We start from the raw sequence: 22,639 nt of genomic DNA, 5'->3' as shown, positions 1-22,639 counted from the left end.
ATTTGAATTAAATATGAATGAATTTTGGTTAGAATAGGTTAACGTAAATTAAAAAATTGATCAATTGTAGATCAACTTGTGATACTGCGCGATCAACCTGTATAACGAAAATAAATTATATCTTTAAATTTTATATGTTATTTTTATATTTTGTTGAGATGTAATATTATTTTATTGCGTATTCTACTTGCATTTATTTTACATCGGAAGAAGAGAAAAAACAAAAAATTTCTAACTGCTTCTTGTTGGATTCCTTAATTGGAAAGTATATATAGAAGATAAGGATAAGAATAGGATTCAAGCTTGGGGAGCGGAGTCAGACTAGAATTTTTGTGAGGATATTGTTAGTAGATATTAAAAAATTCGGAAAAAGCTATATATATATATATATATTTAATTAGAGTGCATTAAAACTAAATTAGAAATATAAGAAGAGGGAGTGAGATGTCCCGTATAATAATTCGAATAATGCTATATATAATTGTGAAAAACGCAAACATCATACAATCATTTAAAAAAAAAAAATCTACTATTAAAAAATTAATTTTATACGCGACACACTTAAAACTACATTTACCATTTCTCTAAAAGTCCTATTACATTGATTGCAGTATTCTAAAGTTGGGGGCTGGGTAAAATAATCAACAAGAAAGACAAAAGAACTACAGTTTCAGGTCAATGTTCATTGCCTGAGCCAAATAAGAGACTGTTAATTGTGGTTTGATTTGATCCAACAAGCATTTGTTTTGGTGCACTTCATAGGAATGGAGTAGGCCTTAAGCATCAATAGGAATGGAGTGAGATGGGATGCAGTTTGAAGATTTGAGGTTAAAGAATTCGCGTAATTAATGGTGTGCGTGTAACTATTGGAGTTAAGTGGAAATGCAGCTACTTGAGTGGCACGTGAGGCTCATGCAATGATCAGATGGTGGCAGTTCTTATCCCATCTTGTAGGCTAGTAGCATTTGGAGAATGCTATGAGGTGACACGTGTACTTTTTTGGTGACTAAAAAGCGATAAATATGATATTTTGCGACATAGTAGATAAAAATATTAAAAACAAAGTATCAATTTAGAGGCACGTTGGATGGAGATCTGAAAGGAAAAACAAAAGTTACTAGTGAAGGACTCCAATATTATAAATGTAAAGGCTTTGGATACTATGTTGTCATGTGTCCTACAAGAGATAAGAAACTAGCCTTTATATGTGAAAAGGAATTATTAATTGTGGAAGCTGATAAAGACACGGATGGGGAGGAGTCCAATGGGGATAGTCACGATGAAGAAGAGCACTTGGGTGTGTCGGAATTACCTTGTTGTGTGATCAAACAAGCATTGACAGGGACAAAGAGAGAACTCTAGGGCAATCCCGAGTGGTTGCGCACCAATATCTTTCACACACGAATGGAACATAATGGTCGGGCTTTGAATGTCATTATTGATAATGGGAGCGGTATGAATGTGATCTCTGAAGCTGTTGTCGAACGTTTGGGGACTGAAAATCGAGAAGCATCCCACTCCTTATTGAATTAGTTGGGTTAATGAAACCAACTCAATCCTAGTGAAGCGGCGTTGCTTGATTAAATTTTCATTGGAAAAAAAATATGTGGATGAAGCCTGGTGCGATGTAATCCCCATGACCTTTTGCCACATGTTATTGGGACGTCCATGGCTTTATGATCAGAGGGTTCTTTATGAAGGGTATGCTAACACTTACTCTTTTGATTTCAAATGTAAGAAGTTTGTTCTGGATCCTCTACAGGTTTCAGAATTTGAGACAAAAGAGGAGGTTGTTCCAGTTTTGATGATGCGACAATTCACTCGAGTTATGCATGAGGATAATCTGGTGTTAATGGTAGTAAGAGGTGAAGTGAAGTAGGAGAATAGAAATATTCCAGTGGAGCTCTCGTCAATGCTGGAGGAATTTCAGGATATCATGCCAGATGAAACTTCGAATCAACTACCTCCAATGAGGGAGGTGCAACATGCTATCGATTTGATCCCTGATCAACCTTGCCTAATGTACCACGCTACCGCATGAGCCCAACAGAAAATGAAGAGCTTAGTCGGCAAATTCAGCAGTTGCTAGATAAAGGTTTTATTCGAGAAAGCCCTAGCCCTTGTGTTGTCCCGATTTTATTACGCCAAAGAAGGATGGTAGTTAGAGGATGTGTGTGGATAGCCGAGCAATCAATAAAATAACCGTGAAGTACAGATTTCTCGTTCCACGTCTTGACGACATGTTGGATTTACTAAGTGGCTCCGCTATTTTCACTAAGATCAACCTTCAGAGTGGTTACCACCAAATTCGTATCCGGTTGGGTGACGAGTGGAAGACGACTTTTAAGACAAAAGATGGTTTGTTTGAACGACTAGTTATGCCTTTCAGATTAACCAACGCGCCAAGTACCTTCATGCGCGTTATGACGCAAGTTCTCAAACCATTTTTGGGAAAATTTGTTGTTGTTTACTTTAATGATATATTAATTTTTAACCGAAGTGTGCAGGATCATTTGAGCCATGTCGAGCAAGTATTGAAGGTCTTAAGAGCTGAACAACTCTTTATTAATAAGGACGAGATCTCATTTATGCAGAATAGTGCCAAGTTTCTGGGTTTTATCATTACAAATCATGGAGTCGAGGCTGATCTCTCAAAGGTGCACGCTGTCCAAACATGGTCAAGGGCCCAGAATTTTTTCGAAGTAAGAAGTTTCCATGGTTTGGCCACATTCTATTGGCGATTTATTTGTAGTTTCAGCACTATAATGGCTCTGATCACTGAGTGTTTGAAAGGAAAATTTTTTTTTGGAGTGTCGCAGCTGCCAAAGCATTCACCGAAATTTGAGAAAAGAAGGTGTAAGCACCAGTGCTGAAGTTGCCAGATTTTTCTAAAATTTTTGAAGTAGCTTGTGATGCTTCGCATGTGGGAATCGGAGGTGTGTTAAGTCAGGAAGGTCACCCCATTGCTTTTTACAGTGAGAAGCTTAACGACACTCGCCGGCGCTACTCGATTTATGAAATGGAATTTTATGCTTTAATTCAAACTCTCAAGCATTGGCGACCATACTTAATCCACAGAGAATTTATTCTTTATACAGACCATGATTCTTTGAAGCACTTGAATTCTCAAAGTAAACTAAATGCACGACATGCCCATTAGATGGACCATTTGCAGCAATTTAAATTTGTTATTAAGCATAAGTCAGAGACTGAGACTAAGGTGGCTGACGCCTTAAGCAGGAGGCCTCATTTGTTACATATGTTTTCAACTAATGTAGCATGATTTGATAGTCTAAAAATAGAGTATGCCAACGATGAAGATTTTGGCAATGTATGGAGTGATCTCTCCAATCATGACCACCCATCTGGTAGTGATTATATGTTGCGCGATGGACTTTTATTCTTCAAGTCATGACTATGCATTCCGCTTGGGTCCTTTCGGGAATATCTAATTTTGGAACTCCACGACGGGGGTTTAGTTGGGCATTTTGGGTATGACAAAACTTATGCTATTGTTGTTGATCGGTTCTATTGGCCTCGGATGCGGAGGGATGTACATACAGTGTTGATCGGTGTCGAATTTGCCAACTCAATAAAGGAACAAAGCATCAGGCAGGGCTCTGTACGCCACTTCCCATTCCAGACAAACCATGATAGCATATTAGTATGAACTTTGTTCTTGGGTTGCCAAAAACTCTTCGGCAACACGATTCAATTATGGTGGTGGTAGGTCATTTTTCCAAGATGTCCCATTTTATTCCATGTCACAAAACATATGATGCATCCAAAGTTGCAGCAATATTTCTGCAGGAGGTCGTCCGTTTACGTGGTATTCTAGTCTCCATTGTGTCTGATAGAAACGTCAAGTTTGTAAGTTATTTTTGGAAGACCGTGTGGACGAAAATGGGGTCAAAGCTGATGTTTTTGAGTGCATTTCATCCCAAATCTGATGGCCAAACTGAGGTAACCAACAGGAGTTTGGGAAACTTATTAAGCTGCCTTGTCGCCGATCATGTTACCAGCTGGGATATGGTGCTTCCACACACCGAATTTGCCTTTAATAATTCTGTTAACATATCAATAGGATGTACTCCATTCGAAGTGGTTTAGGGGTTTCGACCTAGCACCCCACTTGATATTAGTTCATTACCATTGCCACCCAAGCCAAGCGAGGCTGCACTGGATTTTTCTAGCTATATGCGAGATGTCCATGAAGAATGCAAACAACGCCTTACTTTCCATACAAATTCTTATGCGGCTTCAGCAAATTCAAAACGTAAGGATCATCAATTTAACGAAGGTGATATGATTCTTGTTTGTTTAAGATCGAAGCGTTTTCCTCTGGGGAGTTTTACCAAGCTTCATGTGCGCCGAGCAGGTCCTTTTAAAGTAACCAAGAAATTGGAAACTAATGCATATGTCGTTGATTGACCCTTTGATTTTGGTATTAGCCCCGTGTTTAACATAGAAGACCTTACTACATTCAAAGGTGATGTCAATGAATTTTCCGCACTACCAGTTTTGGAGGTATCACCAGTTCTACGAGTTCCAGAGAATGCAACGCCGCAATATGAGATTGCTGCCATTCTTGACCATCAATTTGTTTCAACTCGTCGAGGAGGATATTATAAGTTTTTAGTGCAGTTGAAGAATCGTCTGAATTCAGACTCTGTTTGATGGCAAGCTTCAGAACTGAAGCATTTACATCCACATCTATTTGCCGCTTACATTCAGCAAAACTTGCCAGAGTCAAGTTCTTAAAGAGAGCCGACAATTGATGCAAATCAGGAGGGGGATATTTCATAAGTCCGTAATCATTGGAGCTGTTATGTTATGTAGAGGAGTTTTAGAAAGTCTTATTCTATTTCTGTTTTGAATAGATTCTATTTATTTCTTTTTGAGTTTACTGCTTTCCTAGTTTACTTCTTCCTAGTTTTTTGCTTTCCTAGTTGGAGTTGGAGATGGAGATTGTAATATTGGTTTGATATTTAAGGAAAGAACGAAAATAATGAAGGCGGTTTTTGTTGCCCATTCGAGGATTTCGAATTTTTGTTGGTGTGATTCCAATGCCGTAGAGAGATTCTGCATTAGCCCAACTCTTGGTTTTAACGAGAAGTTGATCCAGGAGATTAGGCATCATCTATGTACAGTCGTAGATAAGTGTCGTGCAATTACTTTAAAAAAAAGTAGGGTCTACTATTAAAAAATTAATTTTTATTTTATATGAGTTCTGTATTTATTCATTTTTTTCAAAATACTTGCATGGCACTTACACACTCAAAACTACATTTATCATTCTCTAAAAGTCCTATTACATTGATTGTAGTATTCTGAAGTAGGGGGCTGGGTAAAAAAATCAACAAGAAAGACAAAAGAATTACAGTTTCGGGTCCATGTTCTTTGGTTGAGCCGAATAAGAGACTGTTAATTGTGGTTTGATTTGATCCAACAAGCATTTGCTTTGGTGCACTTCATAGGAATGGAGTAGGGCTTAAGCATCAATAGGAATGGAGTGAGATGGGATGCAGTTTGAAGATTTGAGGTTAAAGAATTCGCGTAATTAATGGTGTGTGTGTAACTATTGGAGTTAAGTGGAAATGCAGCTGCTTGAGTGGCACGTGAGGCTCATGCAATGATCAGATGGTGGCAGTTCTTTTCCCATCTTGTAGGCTAGCATTTGGAGAATGCTGTGAGGTGACACATGTACTCTTTTGGTGACTAAAAAGCGATAAATATGATATTTTCCGACCTAGTAGAGAAAAATATTAAAATAAAAAAGTATCAATTCTATCAACTGTGGGTTTAGGGGAAGACTGAAGAGAATAGGAGAGGGAGGCTCCTCCCTGGGAGAAAAAAACAGGGGCCAAGGCTTTTTGGTTTTCTGGAGAGAAGGGAGAGGAAAGTTTCAAAGTTGTGTTTGGATAGTGAATTCTGTTAATAATAGTTAAAAAATAATAAATAGTAATAAAAAGTAGATAAAAAGTAATAATAAAATAATGAATAATAGTGAAATATTCTGAAAATACTTGAGATATTCTAGTAAAAGAGTTGAAATGTGTTAAAAGAGTTGAATCTTTTTTCCAACTTACGGAATAGTAGTGAAAAATAATAATAAAGTAATGAATATTTTATGTCATGTTAAAAGAACTGAATATTTAAAAAAAAAAAAAAAAGTGTTAAATCAACCCAAAACCCTCCCTAATTTCTTTCAACAAATATTTGTTGGGTGGGCACGGAGGGTCGTTGTAATGTAATGCCATCCATGATATGATAGGATTGGTAGTAAACAAGGACGATTTTTCATCTAACAAAAAGTAACTATGAAGTTGGTCTCTATTTTTTGGGTACAACTCTATTACAACTCATTTCACAATTAACCAAATGCAAGCCTAATAGGATAGGGATCGATTTCGGCCGAACTGAAGGTTGAAACACCCTCTTGTGTGACAGACACAATCTTAAGTATCAAATATTAAGAGAAGGTGCCCATTTTGAAAGAGGCGAAATATGGATACACTAAAGACCCGTTTAGATAGTAAGATGAGATTAGATCAGTTGAGAATTTGTAAATAGTAGTGAGATTATTAATTGAAATTAGATGAGATGAGATGAGATGACCTCTGTATTCAAACGGACCCTAAATGTAATTTCTCCTATTTCTTCATGCCATTTTCTTGTTGAGGTAATATCGTGATGGGAGAGGCCGAGTCTGTAAGAGGCAGATTTTTCTCCCTTCTTTCGTTGGGCTCTGTAGGGAGATGGAGGCTTTCAGTGGAAGGGGAGAGGGGTTCAAGAAGGGAGAGTTTTTTAGCAAGCAAGCAGCTGACTGAAGACATACATTTTAGTCTGTTGGAAAGAAAAGACTACACGTTTAACATTTACCTATACTTTATTTTTGGCAATCTTATAGGCGAAATATGAAAGGAATGACAATAAAGACATCGTGAATGTGATTTACTGTATTTCTTCTGGAGATTTAGATCGATAACTAGTCCGTCCACATGGGCTTAAGAATTTAGATTGATACCCCGACATTTGATGGACGGATACTTCATTTTTCTTTGTTACTCTGCTCAGTCAACAAGTTGGAAAATCTCTCCACTTTCACCATATTTTTTTCCTAAAAAATTGGAATACGAGGACTCGAACCCCAGATCATGACCTGACCACACTACGTATGGGATGAATGCGTTTGTATGGCTCTGTTTGGATACAAAAATAGTTTCATCTCATCATTATAACTTTTTCAAATTTACATAAAATATAATAAACAATTCAATTTTTTCAAATTCTAAAAAAATAATAATATTAAAAAATAATATTCTAACAATATTTTATTCAAGTTTCAAGTTTCATCTAAAACTATCTCATCTCATCTCAATATCCAAACGGAGCCTAAATCTACAGTTACATATCGAACACTTGGTCAGTCAATATCGTTCAAATCCAAATGGAATAATATGCAACAATGCAACCACAATCAACATTCCTATATAGAGACATCAGTATGGTTTTTTCAAATGTACCCAAAAGAATAAGAAGATTGCATCTATGCTTTCCCTGGGCAATACATTTATGTAACAATTTCAGCATAAATTCATCTCCTCTCACCCTGTTCACGAGCAATAGAAGCCGAGAGAATTCCAAGGTCGCGATTTAAAAAAGTTAATGCAGACTCACACTCAGATATTATTCTCGTTACAGAAGAGGGCTCGCCAGCAATTGTTTCGCACGAGCCAACGGCCAGAGCTGCATGGGAGTCTCTAAGATTCCTCAAATTCCCTAGGAACTACAACCAATGCGCAACAGTCACCAAAATAGTGGTCAGGCCAGTTCTTTTACAAGCACAAATATTTCTTTGATGCAATCCATGAAAGGAAAAAATAAGTACTCAAGTGCAAGATTGTGAATCCATGTAATGAGTCATTAATTTTTTTTTTATAAGTATGTAATGAGTTATTAATTTTTTTTATAAGTATGTAATGAGTTATTAATTAGACTTCTTTTTTAAGACTTGTTATCTATGATGTGATTCTCTGATGAAATCTATATTCAGGAATACATGAAAAAATAGAGAGAAAAGTACAACCGACATTTTTATCAATACCTCGCAAAATTATTTGAGCTGAAGTTGGGTATGACCATGTCTTCCATGTAATTTGTATTTTGAAAAACCAAAAACCAAAAGTTCGAGAGAGAGAGAGAGAGAGAGAGAATATGAGTGATGGGTATTAGACTGAATGAGTGTGAAGTACTCGCATACATCATGGTAGCATTCAAGCAAACCCCACCTCACTGGGCGTGCTTGTGTAAATACACTCCCAGAAAGAAACAGGAAGAAAAAGAAAGAAATCAGCATTGGAAACTGAGAAGTAAAGTTTTTGATTGAATGAATGCTTAGCACTGCATACAGAGAATTAATATGAAAACACAATGTACCAACTGTATAATTATGGAAGATTTGAGAAACTAAGAGGAATGAACTTCATAAATGCACATTTATGGAAAATATCAAACTTGGGAAAGCTGGGTTCAGAAATTGCATATACAACATATCCATGCATATAGAGTAACTTATGTTAGTTGTAGTAAACCACCACCAGCAATTTAGCTGGGTTCATGTGCCAACCTAATATGCAAGCCAATAAAAAGGAAACTCACAAACCACATGATGAGAATATCCAAGTGACGGATACCTAGAGAGAAATCTGAAACCAGACTAAAAAACATAAAATAAATAAAATCGAAGATAAAACATATCAATAAGCGACAATGAAATACCTTCAAAAGCATTTTGTATGCATCCAACAAGCGATTGGCAGCTGGGCCAAACCCATGGAGCTGTGGTACCTCCATCATATGTGTCCAGGGACGAATTTCCTACAAGATATGAATTCTATTTCAGAAACTGGGTAACAGTGAGGGTAGAAATCAAGAATCCCAAGAAAGTATGATGCAAATATTCCTCAGCATAAAAAACAAAAGTCACAAATTTTACAGGGATTGCAAAAAGTTCAATAGATTCTATCTTGGAACTTTTCAACATAGGATGATGACACGGGGTGTCAAGAAAGAGTGAGTTGAGGTCCAACAAATAACAATAACTTCTCATAATATTCACCACCAAGGGTGGTGATTCAATAGTCCTTGGGTTACTCCCATGTGGTTTGGCATGTATTAGGTCTTGAATTCGAATCCAAACATGGATTTGAATTAGACTATTATTAGTATTAGCTGCCTAAGGACTCATTGAATTCCCTAGTGGGTTCAGGGTCTAAGCTATGGCTCAAACTCGACTCGAGGGGAGCGCCTACAGCTTCTTGCCGTCTAAGCTTCTCCTGTTCGGTTCCAGTGGGGAGGATGTCACTATGGTCACACTCAGGTAGAGAGACCACCTCTAGTTACCCCTCAAACCCTTTTTTTTATTAGGGAAAAAAACTTCTCACAATCATCAAAACTATGCTAATATATCTCTCTCCCTGCCTGCCTCTCTCTCTCTCAAACCACATTAAACAAGATGAGATCATTTTTCACAATGATGCACATAGAGATGGGTGTGGCGGACATGCCATCTTCTGGATTCTCCCGATGCACCACAGCCAGCAAAATTTACATGGGATTTTGCAATAACCTTCCCTTCTGAAATTTGAAATTCAATGGATTTGTCCTTTTTGCTCCATTGCCAAATGGGATCCAAAAATTGTAGTTACCCAAATTTACTTATCATAAAACAACATGGTAGTTACCCAAATTGCCCCTGATGGTTGTCAACAGTAAGACCGTGACCTTAGCCTTAAGGAGTCCCAACCCTGAACCCAGCCTTTTACTCGTCTTCGGTCTAGAATCTGCCCTTCTAGATGGCAAAAACCCACCATGAGACTGACCAGGAGTCGCAACTTTTGTCCCAACACTGATGAACGACTATAAAAAATATTACCACCCCCTTGAAGCTAATCACAAAATGATTTTAAGCCATTACCATCTCTTCCTTTTGAGCGTTGGTTAGCGACCAACGGTCCTCCAACCATCTCCTACTTGGTGAGTGACAGAAATTGAATAAATCTGTTGGAGCAACACTGAAAGAGGAAGGCTTAGATTCCTGCCCGAGAAGACTCCACAAACCCATCCCAATGATCAATTTTTTTAAAACACGAGATGAGCTGTAAAAAACTGAAACAGAAAGAACATTGACCGAGAACGAGAGAGACAAAATGAACAATAACTCAGACAAACATGTTGATCATACATCTCACAATACAACTCATAATCACTGCCAGAACACAGGCTGGCGTAGTTCATATTATCAGCTCAAAATATTATGTATACAAATATAACGCATACATGGCATTTAATAATTTGTCAGAAAAGAAAGTGAGATGATCAAATATTCTAAAAGCCGATTTAATGAAAAATAGAAAAAGAAGAGCAGGCCACCTTGGTGTAAATCATATTGAATGATCTTGCAGTTTCTAGAAAAGATTCCAAATGTGCCCGCAATTGGGATTCAACCTCAGCGTACTCCTCATCTGGGTTGTAAGCATGCTACACACGAGGAAAAATACAATCACAATGATGCAAAAAAGTAAAGACAATGCATAACTTATAGCATGCAGATTTCAGAGGTACGTAGAAAATATAGCAATGCATTCAAAATTGAGTGCTCATTATAGAATGGAGTGGATTAGAATGCATTAAAAACATAAGAGTTGAAAACATATTCAAAATGAATCTTCATAGAGAAAAGACCACAAAACGTGTATTTCCTGCTCTATTTCCTGCCAAGATCCAAACCTATGATGCTCTGAAACCACGCCCTACCCCTCTGACTTGAAAGGCCCGGGGGGCACACAAATGTTCTGTCACTAAGAACTACTCCAGAAATCTAAAAAATAATCTAAAAACTACATATAATAGTGCTCACATTTTCTTTTCTTTTTTCGGCTAATAGAAGTAATTAAATGCACAAAATGGAGCACAATCCCAGTACACATGAGAAACATAGCAGAGAATGCCCAAAAAGAAAACACGAAACCCAAAACTCAAACTGGGCTCTTAGATGACAAAAATCCAGAGAGAGAGAATAGAAAAAAAAGCCACTTGTCCCTATCATCCACTCACACAGAGACCTCAAAACAAATGCTTCAATTGGACTACAGAAAGCTCTTGAACTTTTATGTTAATTTGAAGAGGAATTCTCCACAGCTTTAATTTCTTAAATGACTAAAAACTGTGCCAAGAACTGTAAAAAATGTGAAAGTAATAAGTTAGGATCATTTTCATCAACACAAACAACTGATGGATGAATTTATAGATGGTCTTTGCTAAAATATGAATTTGAGGGAAACAAGAAGTTGAATCACCTTACCCATTGAAAACTTAGGAATATGCCCATGCCAGCAACAGGTTGGAGAAGAGAACACAACCTAAACTGAATTGTTCTAATGCATCCAACTTACTTGACTTAATAATAAGCTTATTATGACGAAAAATTATTGAGGAACAGAAAAAACCTGGCTGTTATTTTGTGTAATGATGATTTAACAAGATACAATCAAGGTGGAAGAACCTTAAATCCCAAAAGCACGATGTGGGCCAATAACCATAAAAGGGTTCACCACTTTCATGAATCAAGGACTTATTTTATAAACATCACTCCCCAAAGAAGGTTAACACAGAAATGATGATATCATAGATGGAAACTAGGTGGAGCTGCTGAACAGCAGAAACAATTTACAAAAACTTACAAACTAATTGTGAAAGATATGTTAGGGCTACAGAGCTGGGATAACCTTTGATGCCAGATCATCGACCTTCTGTTGAAGATTCAACAATATCTTTGTTTGTTCTGAAAGCTTTGACTCCAGCTCAGAAACATCTGGCCTGAAAATGTAGATTGATAACAAAAAGTTATGATATTTACTGAAAAAGTTACTAACAAATTTCCGCAGCCAAAAAAGAGTTCTATGTAAAAGCCTGGTGTAGCACACCTCTTACTGTGGAACCCAATACATTCATAAAAAAAAAAAAAAAAAGTCAAAATACCAAAACTTTTCTATGTAAGCTGATGTGGCAATGTGGCAAGATTCCACATCAATGGTATTTGGTGTGACAATGAACTTTTTAATAATATTCTTCCTTGCAATTTGGAAAGAAAAGCCGAGTTTTTTTAATGACAAGGAAACCCAGAGACCATGCAAATACAACATGTCTTTTACCCGATTAAACCCCAGACCCACGTAACATGCCTACATCACACCGATTAGGTAATTATCAGCTTTTCACCGATAGGACTTGGCCCTAAAAATTGTTTATACCCAAGCTTCAAACCTTAGACCTAGGGGAACATACCCCCAAGACCAAGACCCTTAGCACTTGAGCCAACTATAGGGATTAACATTTGTTGTAACCCACATAATATAGATAAACTGCACATTGAATACTATAAACAGAAAAATTGTGGTACTTCTAAATTCCGTTTGGTAAAAATGAGGAGTTGGGGGTAGCAAGAGCAGTAAAGTAGCAAAAGAAGCAGTAATGCATAGAGAGTAACGGTAATTCTCTACAGAACATGCTAGCTTGTGCTAATACTGCAGAAATTTCAAAGAATCTCTCTCCTGGATGCACCTTTTGCGTTTTCTTAAGAGTTTTACCACTTACAAGCCAGTGTGTAAACACACCACTTGTTGTGAGATCCATATAGGTATAAGAAATGTTAAAAGTTAGCTTACGTGTAAGCATTCCACATAAGGGGTGTTAGGTGTATCAACACCCTGAAATATTCTTCTCTTCCCCTGAAATATCTTGGGTTACCTTTGGGGGCTCCTCATAAATCTGTGGCTGTTTGGGATGGGGTGATTGAGAAGATTGAAAGGAGACTAGCTGGTTGGAAAAAGCTATATTTGTCCAAAGGGGGAAGAGTTACTTTAATTAAAAGCACCTTATCCAATTTACCCACTTATTACCCTCTCTCTTTTCCCTATTCCAGCGGGGGTGGCCAAAAAAATTGAGAGGATTTTTAAAAATTTCTTATGGGATGGCATTGGGGAGGAACAAAAATTTCATTTGGTGAGTTGGAATAAGGTTTGTACTCCGGTGTCTTGTGGAGGTTTAGGTGTGCGGAACCTAAAGCTTTTTAATAAAGCTCTTCTTGGGAAGTGGCTTTGGAGATACATCAATGAGAGAAATGCATTGTGGAGACAGATTGTAGATGTTAAATATGGAAGGATGTGGGGGAATTGGTGTTCTAATGATATAAAAGGGGTATTTGGGGTGGGTTAATGGAAGTCCATACAGTTGGGATGGGGGGATTTTGTTAAGAATATTAATTTCAAAGTGGGAAGCGGGACCAATATTCTCTTTTGGCACGACATTTGGTGTGGTGATTACCTCTTAAATTAGCATTTCCTAGTCTTTTTAGGATTGCTAAAAACAAAGGGGCTGCTGTGGCTGATTCATATTTATTCTCTAATAACATGCTGAATTGGAATGTGGAATTTACTAGAGATTTACAGGACTGGGAAGTGAGTGAAGCTGCTGATTTCTTTGTTAAACTTTTGAGTCGAAGATTGATCTGATCAGGTAGGACAAGATGCAGTGGGTTCATGATGGTAAGTTTAGATTCTCGGTGAATTCCTATTACAAGGCATTAAATAGATATGATAATAATGCATACCCCTGGAAATGCATTTGGAAACCTAGAGTGCCCAGTAAAGTTGTACTTTTCTGCTGGTTGGTGTTGCTGGAGAAAGTCTTAACAACTGATAATTTGAGGAAAAGAGGTTTATATGTGATGGATTGGTGTTTTTTGTGCAAAAAAGATGGCGAATCAGTAAATCACTTGTTTCTTCATTGCGATATGGTCACTGCTTTGTGGAATGAATTATTTGCAAGGGTAGGCATTGCTTGGGTGATGCCTTTTCAAGTGGTGGATTTCTTGGACAGTTGGCAAGGCGTTGCGGGATGTGGAGGCAATAAAGCTAAATGGAGGATGATTCCTTTGTGTTTGTTTTGTTGCCTTTGGCTGGAGAGAAATGGGAGGTGCTTCGAAGATTGTGAACGCACAATGGGGGACTTTAGGGATTTTTTCTTTAGCACTTTAAATTTTTGGGTGAATAATCTAGTGAAGGACATGAATATCTTGTAATGCTTTTCATTTTCACCTTGCTTTAGTTTGTATCTAGTTGTATTCTCATGTATACTCCCTGTGTACTAGGCTATGCCTATTTACTTGGAATAAATTCTCTTATTACCTATCAAAAAAAAAAAAGGTGTATCAACAAATAGGTTTGCAAATAGAATTTTTTTTTTGTGATGTGTAGAAGTTTTTTTTTGATAGGTAATCAAAAAGTTTTATTCATAAGAGAAAAAGGCATAGCCCAAGTACACAAGAAGTATACATGAGAAGTACCTATCTAGGGTTTACAACCAAAAGTAGAAAATCATGGACATTAGTCCATTAAAATCAATGACCCCGGCCCATAAGAACAAAGTTTTAAAAAAGAGAACTTTAAGCTCATCCCTTGTCCTCTTGCGATCCTCAAAGGGTGCATGAGTTTGATACATTCTCCTCTCTCTCTCTCTCTCTCTCTCTCTATATATATATATATATATATATATATCGATGATTCCTGCAGGTGATAATCGTCATTTCCAGCAAATCTTTATGGGTCAGTTTTGTCGTTTTTGGGTGGAATTGAAAACTTTTGAGTTCTCAACAGTAACATGGAACTTCTACATAAATATTATGGAGGAGCAAAGGGGTTTCAAGGTCTGTAGTACTGAGTTGTGGTGGTGTAGGGTGGCTAGCAATTACAATGGAAGCAAGGTCCAGGCAGAGAGACAATCAAAATTCATAAAACACATGCGTGAAGAAAACACAACGTTTTTGGCTCAACACTGATCCAATGTCCATGGCCGATATTTAGTTGTTATGGAGTATGGTGGAGGAGGTCGGTGGGGTATACTAGTTATTCCTGAAGGGCATGAAGGTCTAGGTTGAGCAAAATTTGCCGCCAACTTACACAGAGCCGATGCTCTGTTTTTCTCAAGTCATGGTCATGGGTCACGAGGAGATGACCAGAAAACGCATTATAAGTACTTTGTTACTTTCATTGATGACTTTAGTCGCTTTACTTGGGTATACTTCCTACTGGCTAAGGCCGAAGTGTTTTCAGTATTTCAGCGCTTTCTTGCACTTCTTGAGACTCAATTCTCTACCAGTATCAAGGTCTTGTGCTCTGATTCTGGCGGAGAATACATGTCTAATGAGTTTCAAGACTTTCTTCAAAGCAAAATGAAAATATCTCAGCACTCCTGTCTTTTGACACCGCAACAAAATGGTGTTGCTGAGAGGAAAAATCGTCACCTTCTTGATGTGGTAAGAACCATTTTACTTGAATCATCTGTTCCTCCTCGTTTTTGGTGTGAAGTGCTTTCTACTTCGGTTCATTTGATTAATCACTTACTCTCTCCTACGTTACATCATGTTTCTCCTTTTTTAAGTTGTTTGGCCATTCTCCTTCATATTCTGATCTTCGGGCATTTGGTTGTGTTTGTTTTGTGCATCTTCCTGCTCATGAACAACATAAACTTACTGCTCAATCTGTTAAGTGTGCTTTTCTTGGTTATGTTATACCTCAAAAGGGTTATGTTTGTTATGATTCTCATGTTTGTTGTATACGAGTTTCTAGGAATGAATATTTCTTTCCATCTCATGTTGAGTTGCCATCTTCATCTTTATCACTTATGCCTAACTTCTCTAATTCTCCAATGAGTGGAACGATTTAAACCTAGTTTTATGTATGAACGACGTCGTCATCATGAGTCTAGTTCCACTTCATCTGTGCCCCCTCCAGATCTCGATCTGGCGCTTGATCCTGTTCCTGTTTCCACCACACTTCATCAGTCTACTCGTCCTTCTTGACCCCTGATTAGTATGGTTTCTCATCCCATGTCTCTCTCGTAACTAATTTATCCTCTATTTCCATCCCTTCTTCCTACAAATAGGCTATGAAACATGAGTGTTGGCAAACTGCAATGCAAGCAGAACTTCAAGCACTTAAGGAGAATCATACTTGAAATATTGTTTCTTGTCCTCCTACAGTCAAATCCATTGGGAGTAAATGAGTTTTCTCTGTAAAACTTCGTTTTGATGGGTCTTTGGACAGATACAAAGCTCGCCTTGTAGCTTTGGGTAACAAACAGGAATATGAGATTGACTATGAGGAGACATTTCCTCCAGTTCCCAAAATAACTATGATTCGAACCATCTTAGTAATTGCCGCTTCACAGTCGTGGCAACTACATCAGATGGATGAAGAACGCATTTCTTCATGGTGATCTCCAAGAAGAGATCTACATGAAGCTTCCATCTGGTATGACTACTTCTTCTCCTCATGATGTTTGTAAGCTTAGGCGTTCTCTGTACGGGCTCAAGCAGGCTCCCCAGGCCTGGTTTGAGAAGTTTCGTAGTACACTTCTTACCCTTTTTTTTTGTAAGTAATAATATTATATATATATATATATCAAAAGGAGTAACCAAGTACATTGGATGTATACAAGAAAAACAACTAGCCCATACAAGAAAGCCCCTAATGGCCCATGAAAACCTACCCAAAATACACAGCCCGAATTGAAAAACTATTGATACACCTCCCCGACCCCATCCCCATCCCCTAGATTCCATGAAAATAATCCTCTACCCAAACACCCCACTACGAGAACGTCTTCACAAAGCCCTCCCTTTAGCCTTCCCTCAACTTGAGCTAGCTCACTTGGTATCGTAGTTGATTTCTCAAGAAAGATTATTTAACTCCCTGCTTTTTTTAAACTTAGATTTGGTTTCAAGCTTGTGGCTTGCCTCAATTGCAATGAGTAGTGCTTTAAATTGGTTTTCATATTCTCCCTATTCTCCATATGAAAGTCTCAGGGTTTGTAGAAACCCATTATCTTTATTCAGAATCCAATCCACTGTTGATCCCGCTATTCGTTAATCGGAGGAAGAGAAACTAGGGAAACGACATTATCCCCAGCCACAGTACCCGACTGCACTCCCTACTCTAAACCTTCCCCCACACGAGGCACCAATGACAAATCGATAATTTCCTTCTCTCCAAATGGTTGCTTGACAGGTATATGGTTGTTTTCCCCTCCATCTGTTACCATTACAGGTTCCTCACCTCCATCAACATTTTGTGTATATGCTCCACCCCTTGACGATCCTTGTCGTGCCACTTTGTCTGACCCTACTGCTTCATCAAGAGGGGAAGCACTACCATTTGTTACCCCGTTTGCATGTTCTAAAAGAGGCTCGACTTTTCTTCCAAAATACTCGAGACCTTGGAGGGACCCCTGTCTTTAACTACAAATGAACCCTGGACAGAAGGACCAACTACATCTGTAATTGGTGCATGAGACCCTATAGCTCCCTTAGAAGGCATAGTGCCATTGGCATGAACAAAGATGCCAGCGTCCAACGACTCTATCGTTGACACACCCTTTGCCTGCACACTTTTCGGCACACTTGTACCCATGATTAGGTCCAGCCCCTTATCCACCTTAATCATTAGATCTCTTACATAATCCATAACTCCCTTCAATTGAGATTTGACATCCCACAAGACCCATTTCAACTCTCCCAAAGTCACTTGAGATCTTTTGTCTCCTACAAGTGCCTTGCCCTTTCTTTCTACCGCTGAGTTGGTCTCAGCCTGACTATCCGCCAGTGACCTCAACACAGCTGCGTACAAAGCACCTTTGATTGAGGAAGGCCTTTCCACTGTTTTCCCATCAACAAACTCTCCACTTCGAAAAGTGGCTTTGGATTCGGTGACACTTAGAATGGACTGCAGAAAGCCTTTCCATCCAATGCCATTTGCACCCTCCGAAATCACCAACAAACATTTCCTCCTTCCATTACGGTAACATGATGTTGAATGCTAAAAACTCCATTACCCATCCTTAGCTCTCTAAAGAAACCTTCATGGCAATTAAGGTCTAAACAATCCTCAATCCCCTTAGCCACCCACGAAGTTGTCGTCCTCCCTAGATACATGAACTTAGCTATCATTTTGCTACATTCAGAAATGCGAAAGATATTTCCTCCATCTTTCGTAAAAACGAAAGTTTTTTATTCCACTTTCAACCACCTCTCACCTTCCAACTGGGACAAAACCGCATCGTGTTTTTTCGTTATTGTCAAATCCCACTGCAAATCTGTTCCTAGTGCTCCCCACTGCTTCCACTTCATCCTAAGGTAAAACACAGATCTATTGGAGGCCTTGAGTTCACGAATTTCCTTGTAAAAAAATCCTTGAGAGAAAGGAGAACTTCCAGTCGTCGGAGGATGACGTCGGATGCCCACAATGTGGTTGCCGAAGTCTATCGAAACAACCTATAGCAGTGGCTAATGGAAAAGCTCAAATCGCAGATCGCCAGAGGAGGAAACGGAAGAGCAACAGAAAAATACCAGTCGGTGGAGAAGGACCGACGTCGGAGGCCCCACAACGGAGAAGCCTGGGTCTGTTGATCAGTTCTGTGACAGATTCAAAGTACACAGAGATTGAAGTCGGGAAAAAAAAATGAGAAAGTGTTCGCCGACAAGGAACCAACAGCGACGGCCCTCAGTGAGGACACCGGGGCACGTCGGCCTCGTCTATGACTGCGGTGTCCCTCTCCGATCGATGGTGGGTGGGGGTGGTGGCAAGATAGGAAGGTTAGGGTTTCTCTCGAATCACTGTTCACACATGGGTTAGGCTTCGTATGGACAGAAAACTGATAACCTATCTGTAGCCAGAATAGGAAAAATAACTTCTCTTGAGAAACCCTAACCTTTAGCCTTACACAAAGTCAGTATGATTCCTCTCTTTTTTTCCACATGTCTGATGCGGGTGTAGTTCTTCTCTTAGTTTATGTGGATGATATTATCATTACTGGCACTGACTGTGGTTTGATTAATAAGCTTCAAAAGATGTTACATGCAACTTTCCATATGAAAGATTTTGGCCAGCTCACATACTTCTTGGGACTGAAGGTTCATCATCGGGCCAATGGTATTTTCTTGAACCAGCATAAGTATATTCAAGATCTTATCACCTTGGCTGGTTTGGAGGACACTCCTGCTGATACACCTATGGAGGTAAATGTCAAATATAGGAAAGATGAAGGGGATCTTCTGGATGATCCTCCTCTCTATCGGCGCTTGGTTGGGAGTCTTATTTACTTGACCACAAATCGACCAGATATCTCCTATGCCATTCATCAGGTTAGCCAGTTTATGTCTTCTCCTCGACACCTTCATCTTGTTGCAGTTCGCCGCATTATCCACTATTTTCGAGGGTCGCTTGCTCGTGGATTATTCTTTCCTACAGGCTTATCTCTTCAACTTGTTGCCTATAGTGATACTGATTGGGCTGAGTGTCCGGATATGCGTCGATCTACTACAAGTTGGTGTATGTTTTTGGGTGATGCCTTAATTTCTTGGAGATATAAGAAACAAGATCGTATTTCTAAATCATCTACTGAGGCTGAGTATCGTGCCATGTCTATTGCTTGTTATGAAATTGTGTGGTTATGTGGTCTTCAGGAGGAGCTTGGGTTTCCTCAGACTAATTCTACCTCTCTTCATGCTGATAACGCTAGTGCTATTCAGATTGCCACCAATCCCATTTTTCATGAACGCACCAAGCACATTGAGGTTGATTGTCATTCTATCTGAGATACCTTGGAGAGTCGGGTCATATCTCTTCCTTACATTTCTTCGGATCTCCAAGTAGACGATGTCTTCACCAAAGCAATGACTCGACAGCGGCATCAATTTCTTGGCAAATTGTTGCTGGTTGACTTACTAACATCAATTTGAGGGGGGATGTTAATGTATACAATATACAATATAGGAATTTATACAATTTAGGACTATTAATATTAGTTGTCCAGATTATATTACCATGTATAAAGGTTGAATATTAGGAGGCAGTTAGACTTTGTGTATAGCAGATTATTTACTTCCTTGTATAGTTTGGGATTACGTTGAATGAGGCAATTATTCCAAAAAGCTCACTTCGTATTTTCTGGTTTCTCTAGTATTTTGACACCACCTACTATTATTTTTATCATATGGGATATCACAATCTCCCCCCGTTAAATTCCTGACGTCCTCGTCGGGTTAGTCCATCGTAGGTGGCACGACTCAAGTCCCACATTTCTGATTAGAATAGGCTCTGATACCATTTTGTAATACCCCAATGGAAGGCCCAAACCACATGGTGGGAAAGAAACAAGCGGTGTTTGAAGATAGAGAGTGTACAATGGCGGAGTTGCAGAATTTTTTTGTACACACTTTAATGCTTTGGTTTTCAGCCATTGTACTTAATGGAAACAATGTGCTTGACTTCTTGTCTTTAATCTCTTGATCTTAGAATGTATTTAGGTGTTCTTTTGTATATTTCTTGTGTACACGAGCTATGTCTATTTCATTCGTATCAATAGATATACTCTTATAAAAGAATAAAATAAAAGAGAGTGAAAATCCAATTTAAGTGTAGACTCCCCACACCACAAGTCATGCCAGAAAAGTATCATCGTCCCATCTCCCACCTTTAATCTAATATGATTAGAAAATTCCCCCTATCCTTTCCTAATGAACTTCCACAAACTCACCCCATATGCACCTCTTGTATCTTTTGAGCACCAATCTCCCCACAAACTACCATATTTTACATCAATAACATTTCTCCATAAGGCAGGGGCAAGGACAGTAAGAAGTTTTCAGTCAAGACATACTATAAAATTCTGGTATCACAAGGTAATGAATATTTTCCGTGGAAAAGTATCTGGAAGTCACACATACCTTCCAAAGTGGCTTTTTTTGTGTGGACTGCGGCACTTGGAAAAATTCTAACCACAGATAATTTAAGAAAGAGGGGACTCATAGTAACGGACTGGTGTTATTTGTGCAAAAAAAAATGGAGAATCAGTGGACCATCTATTATTGCATTGTGAGGTGACGAGAGAGTTGTGGAATGGAATATTTCGTAGGGTAGATGTCGCATGGGTTATGCCGGCAAAGGTGGTGGACTTGCTTGCTTGTTGGAAGGGTCTACAAGGTTGTACACAAGTAGCTGCAGCTTGGAAGATGATCCCGCTGTGCATTATGTGGTGTATTTGGTTGGAAAGGAATGCACGCTGCTTTGAAGATAGGGAGCGATCGATGGAGGAGCTTTAGAATTTTTTTCTACACACTTTACTATTATGGTTTTCAGCCATTGTTCTTAATGGAAACAGTGTACATGAGTTCCTAGCTCTAATTTAGTTTTTAAGAATGTATTTAGGTGTTTTCTATTGTATACTCCCTGTGTACATAGGCCTTGCCTATTTTCATTCATATTAATGAAAATTACTTTTTACTGATAAAAAAAAAAAACATTTCTCCATAAGGCATTTCTTTCCAAGTGGTATCTCCAAAGCCATTTCCCAATTAATGCTCTATTAAACAATCTCAAGTTTTTTATCCCCAACCCACCACAATCAATCGGTTGACATACCTTCTTCCAACTAACCAAATGGAACTTTACTCTAATATGAATAAAAAAATATTATAAAGTTAAAATATTGTTATAATATAATTTTTTAATATTATTTTTGCTTTGAAATTTGAAAAGGTTGAATTGTTTTGTTTGGAAGTTTGGTAAATTTATAATGATTAGATGAAAAAATTAAAGATTTAAAATTGAAAAGTGTGTTTGAGTGATGTTTGGGAAGGAAATATGAGAAATTTTAAGATGAGATGAGATGAGATGGTTTATGTTCCCAAACGAGGCCTTATAGTTTCTTTCTTGGTATGGATGACAGCATTAGGAAAGATCTTGGTCATGAACAATCTACGGAAACGCTGTATTATTGTGATTGACTGGTTTTGTATGTGTAGGAAAAGTGCTGAGACTGTGGACCACTTGCTACTGCATTGCAAGGTTGCCAGGGTCCTGTGGGATATTTTTTGGCAGAATTAGGTTAGCTTGGGTTATGTTGGGGAGGGTGGTAGGTCTCCTAGCCAGCTAGAGAAGTATTCATGGTATCCCACAAATTGCAACAATATGGAGGATGGTCCTCAAATGCTTTTTGTGGTGAATCTGGAGGGAAAAGAATGATCAGAACTTTGAAGACAAGGAACGTTGCTAGATTAACTCAGAAGAATCTGTTTCAACACGATTCTTTTCTGGATAAACGCTTTAGATTTTAATGGACTTTAATGTTCATGATTTCCTTGTATCTATTTTTTCTTCCTAGCTAGGTGTTTTTGGTTGTATACACCCTCTGCAGTTGGCACTTGGTTACGCCTATTAATAAAATTTTCATATAAAAAATTGAATTTTTTCTTCTTTTTAATGAAGTTCTAATACTTGTATAAAATGAACCTAGAAAAACCCCTAGTCTACCATAAGCATTTGTTGTTGGCCAACTCCATGTGTACAATCTTCCAAGTTTTAAATGGTACATCCATTCTAATATATGCAATCCTAAATGAACACATTTGCTAATAGAATTCTTCATGACATCTTTTAAAAACTCCATCCAAAGTTTGGAACAAAGAGCTACTTTTCCAAACTTTGACAATACATAGTTGACATCATTTTTATATGGGGTA

At 38.3% G+C, this 22,639-nt stretch overlaps 1 protein-coding gene across 4 annotated transcripts in view; it reads right to left on the bottom strand.

Moving 5' to 3' along the window:
* Positions 1-7,279: 7,279 nt before the first annotated feature.
* LOC108990165 (AUGMIN subunit 7) overlaps positions 7,280-22,639 on the bottom strand; it is a 44,232-nt gene continuing 28,872 nt past the window's right edge. For 2 of the 4 annotated variants that reach the window (XM_018964040.2, XM_018964039.2), the window contains 4 exons: positions 11,790-11,880; positions 10,435-10,542; positions 8,782-8,880; positions 7,280-7,789 (listed from right to left, as the gene is read on the bottom strand). In XM_018964040.2, coding sequence (XP_018819585.1) covers positions 7,598-7,789; positions 8,782-8,880; positions 10,435-10,542; positions 11,790-11,880 — 490 coding nt within the window. In that variant the 3' untranslated portion in view covers positions 7,280-7,597. The remainder of the gene's footprint in view (positions 7,790-8,781; positions 8,881-10,434; positions 10,543-11,789; positions 11,881-22,639) is intronic. The other 2 variants (XM_018964041.2, XM_018964042.2) reach the window with 1 other exon arrangement.

The sequence above is a fragment of the Juglans regia genome, chromosome 9, assembly GCF_001411555.2.
Source record: "Juglans regia cultivar Chandler chromosome 9, Walnut 2.0, whole genome shotgun sequence".
Lineage (NCBI taxonomy): Eukaryota > Viridiplantae > Streptophyta > Magnoliopsida > Fagales > Juglandaceae > Juglans > Juglans regia.
Note: the sequence above shows the minus strand (reverse complement) of the source record. Positions and strands in the feature narration are given on the sequence as shown.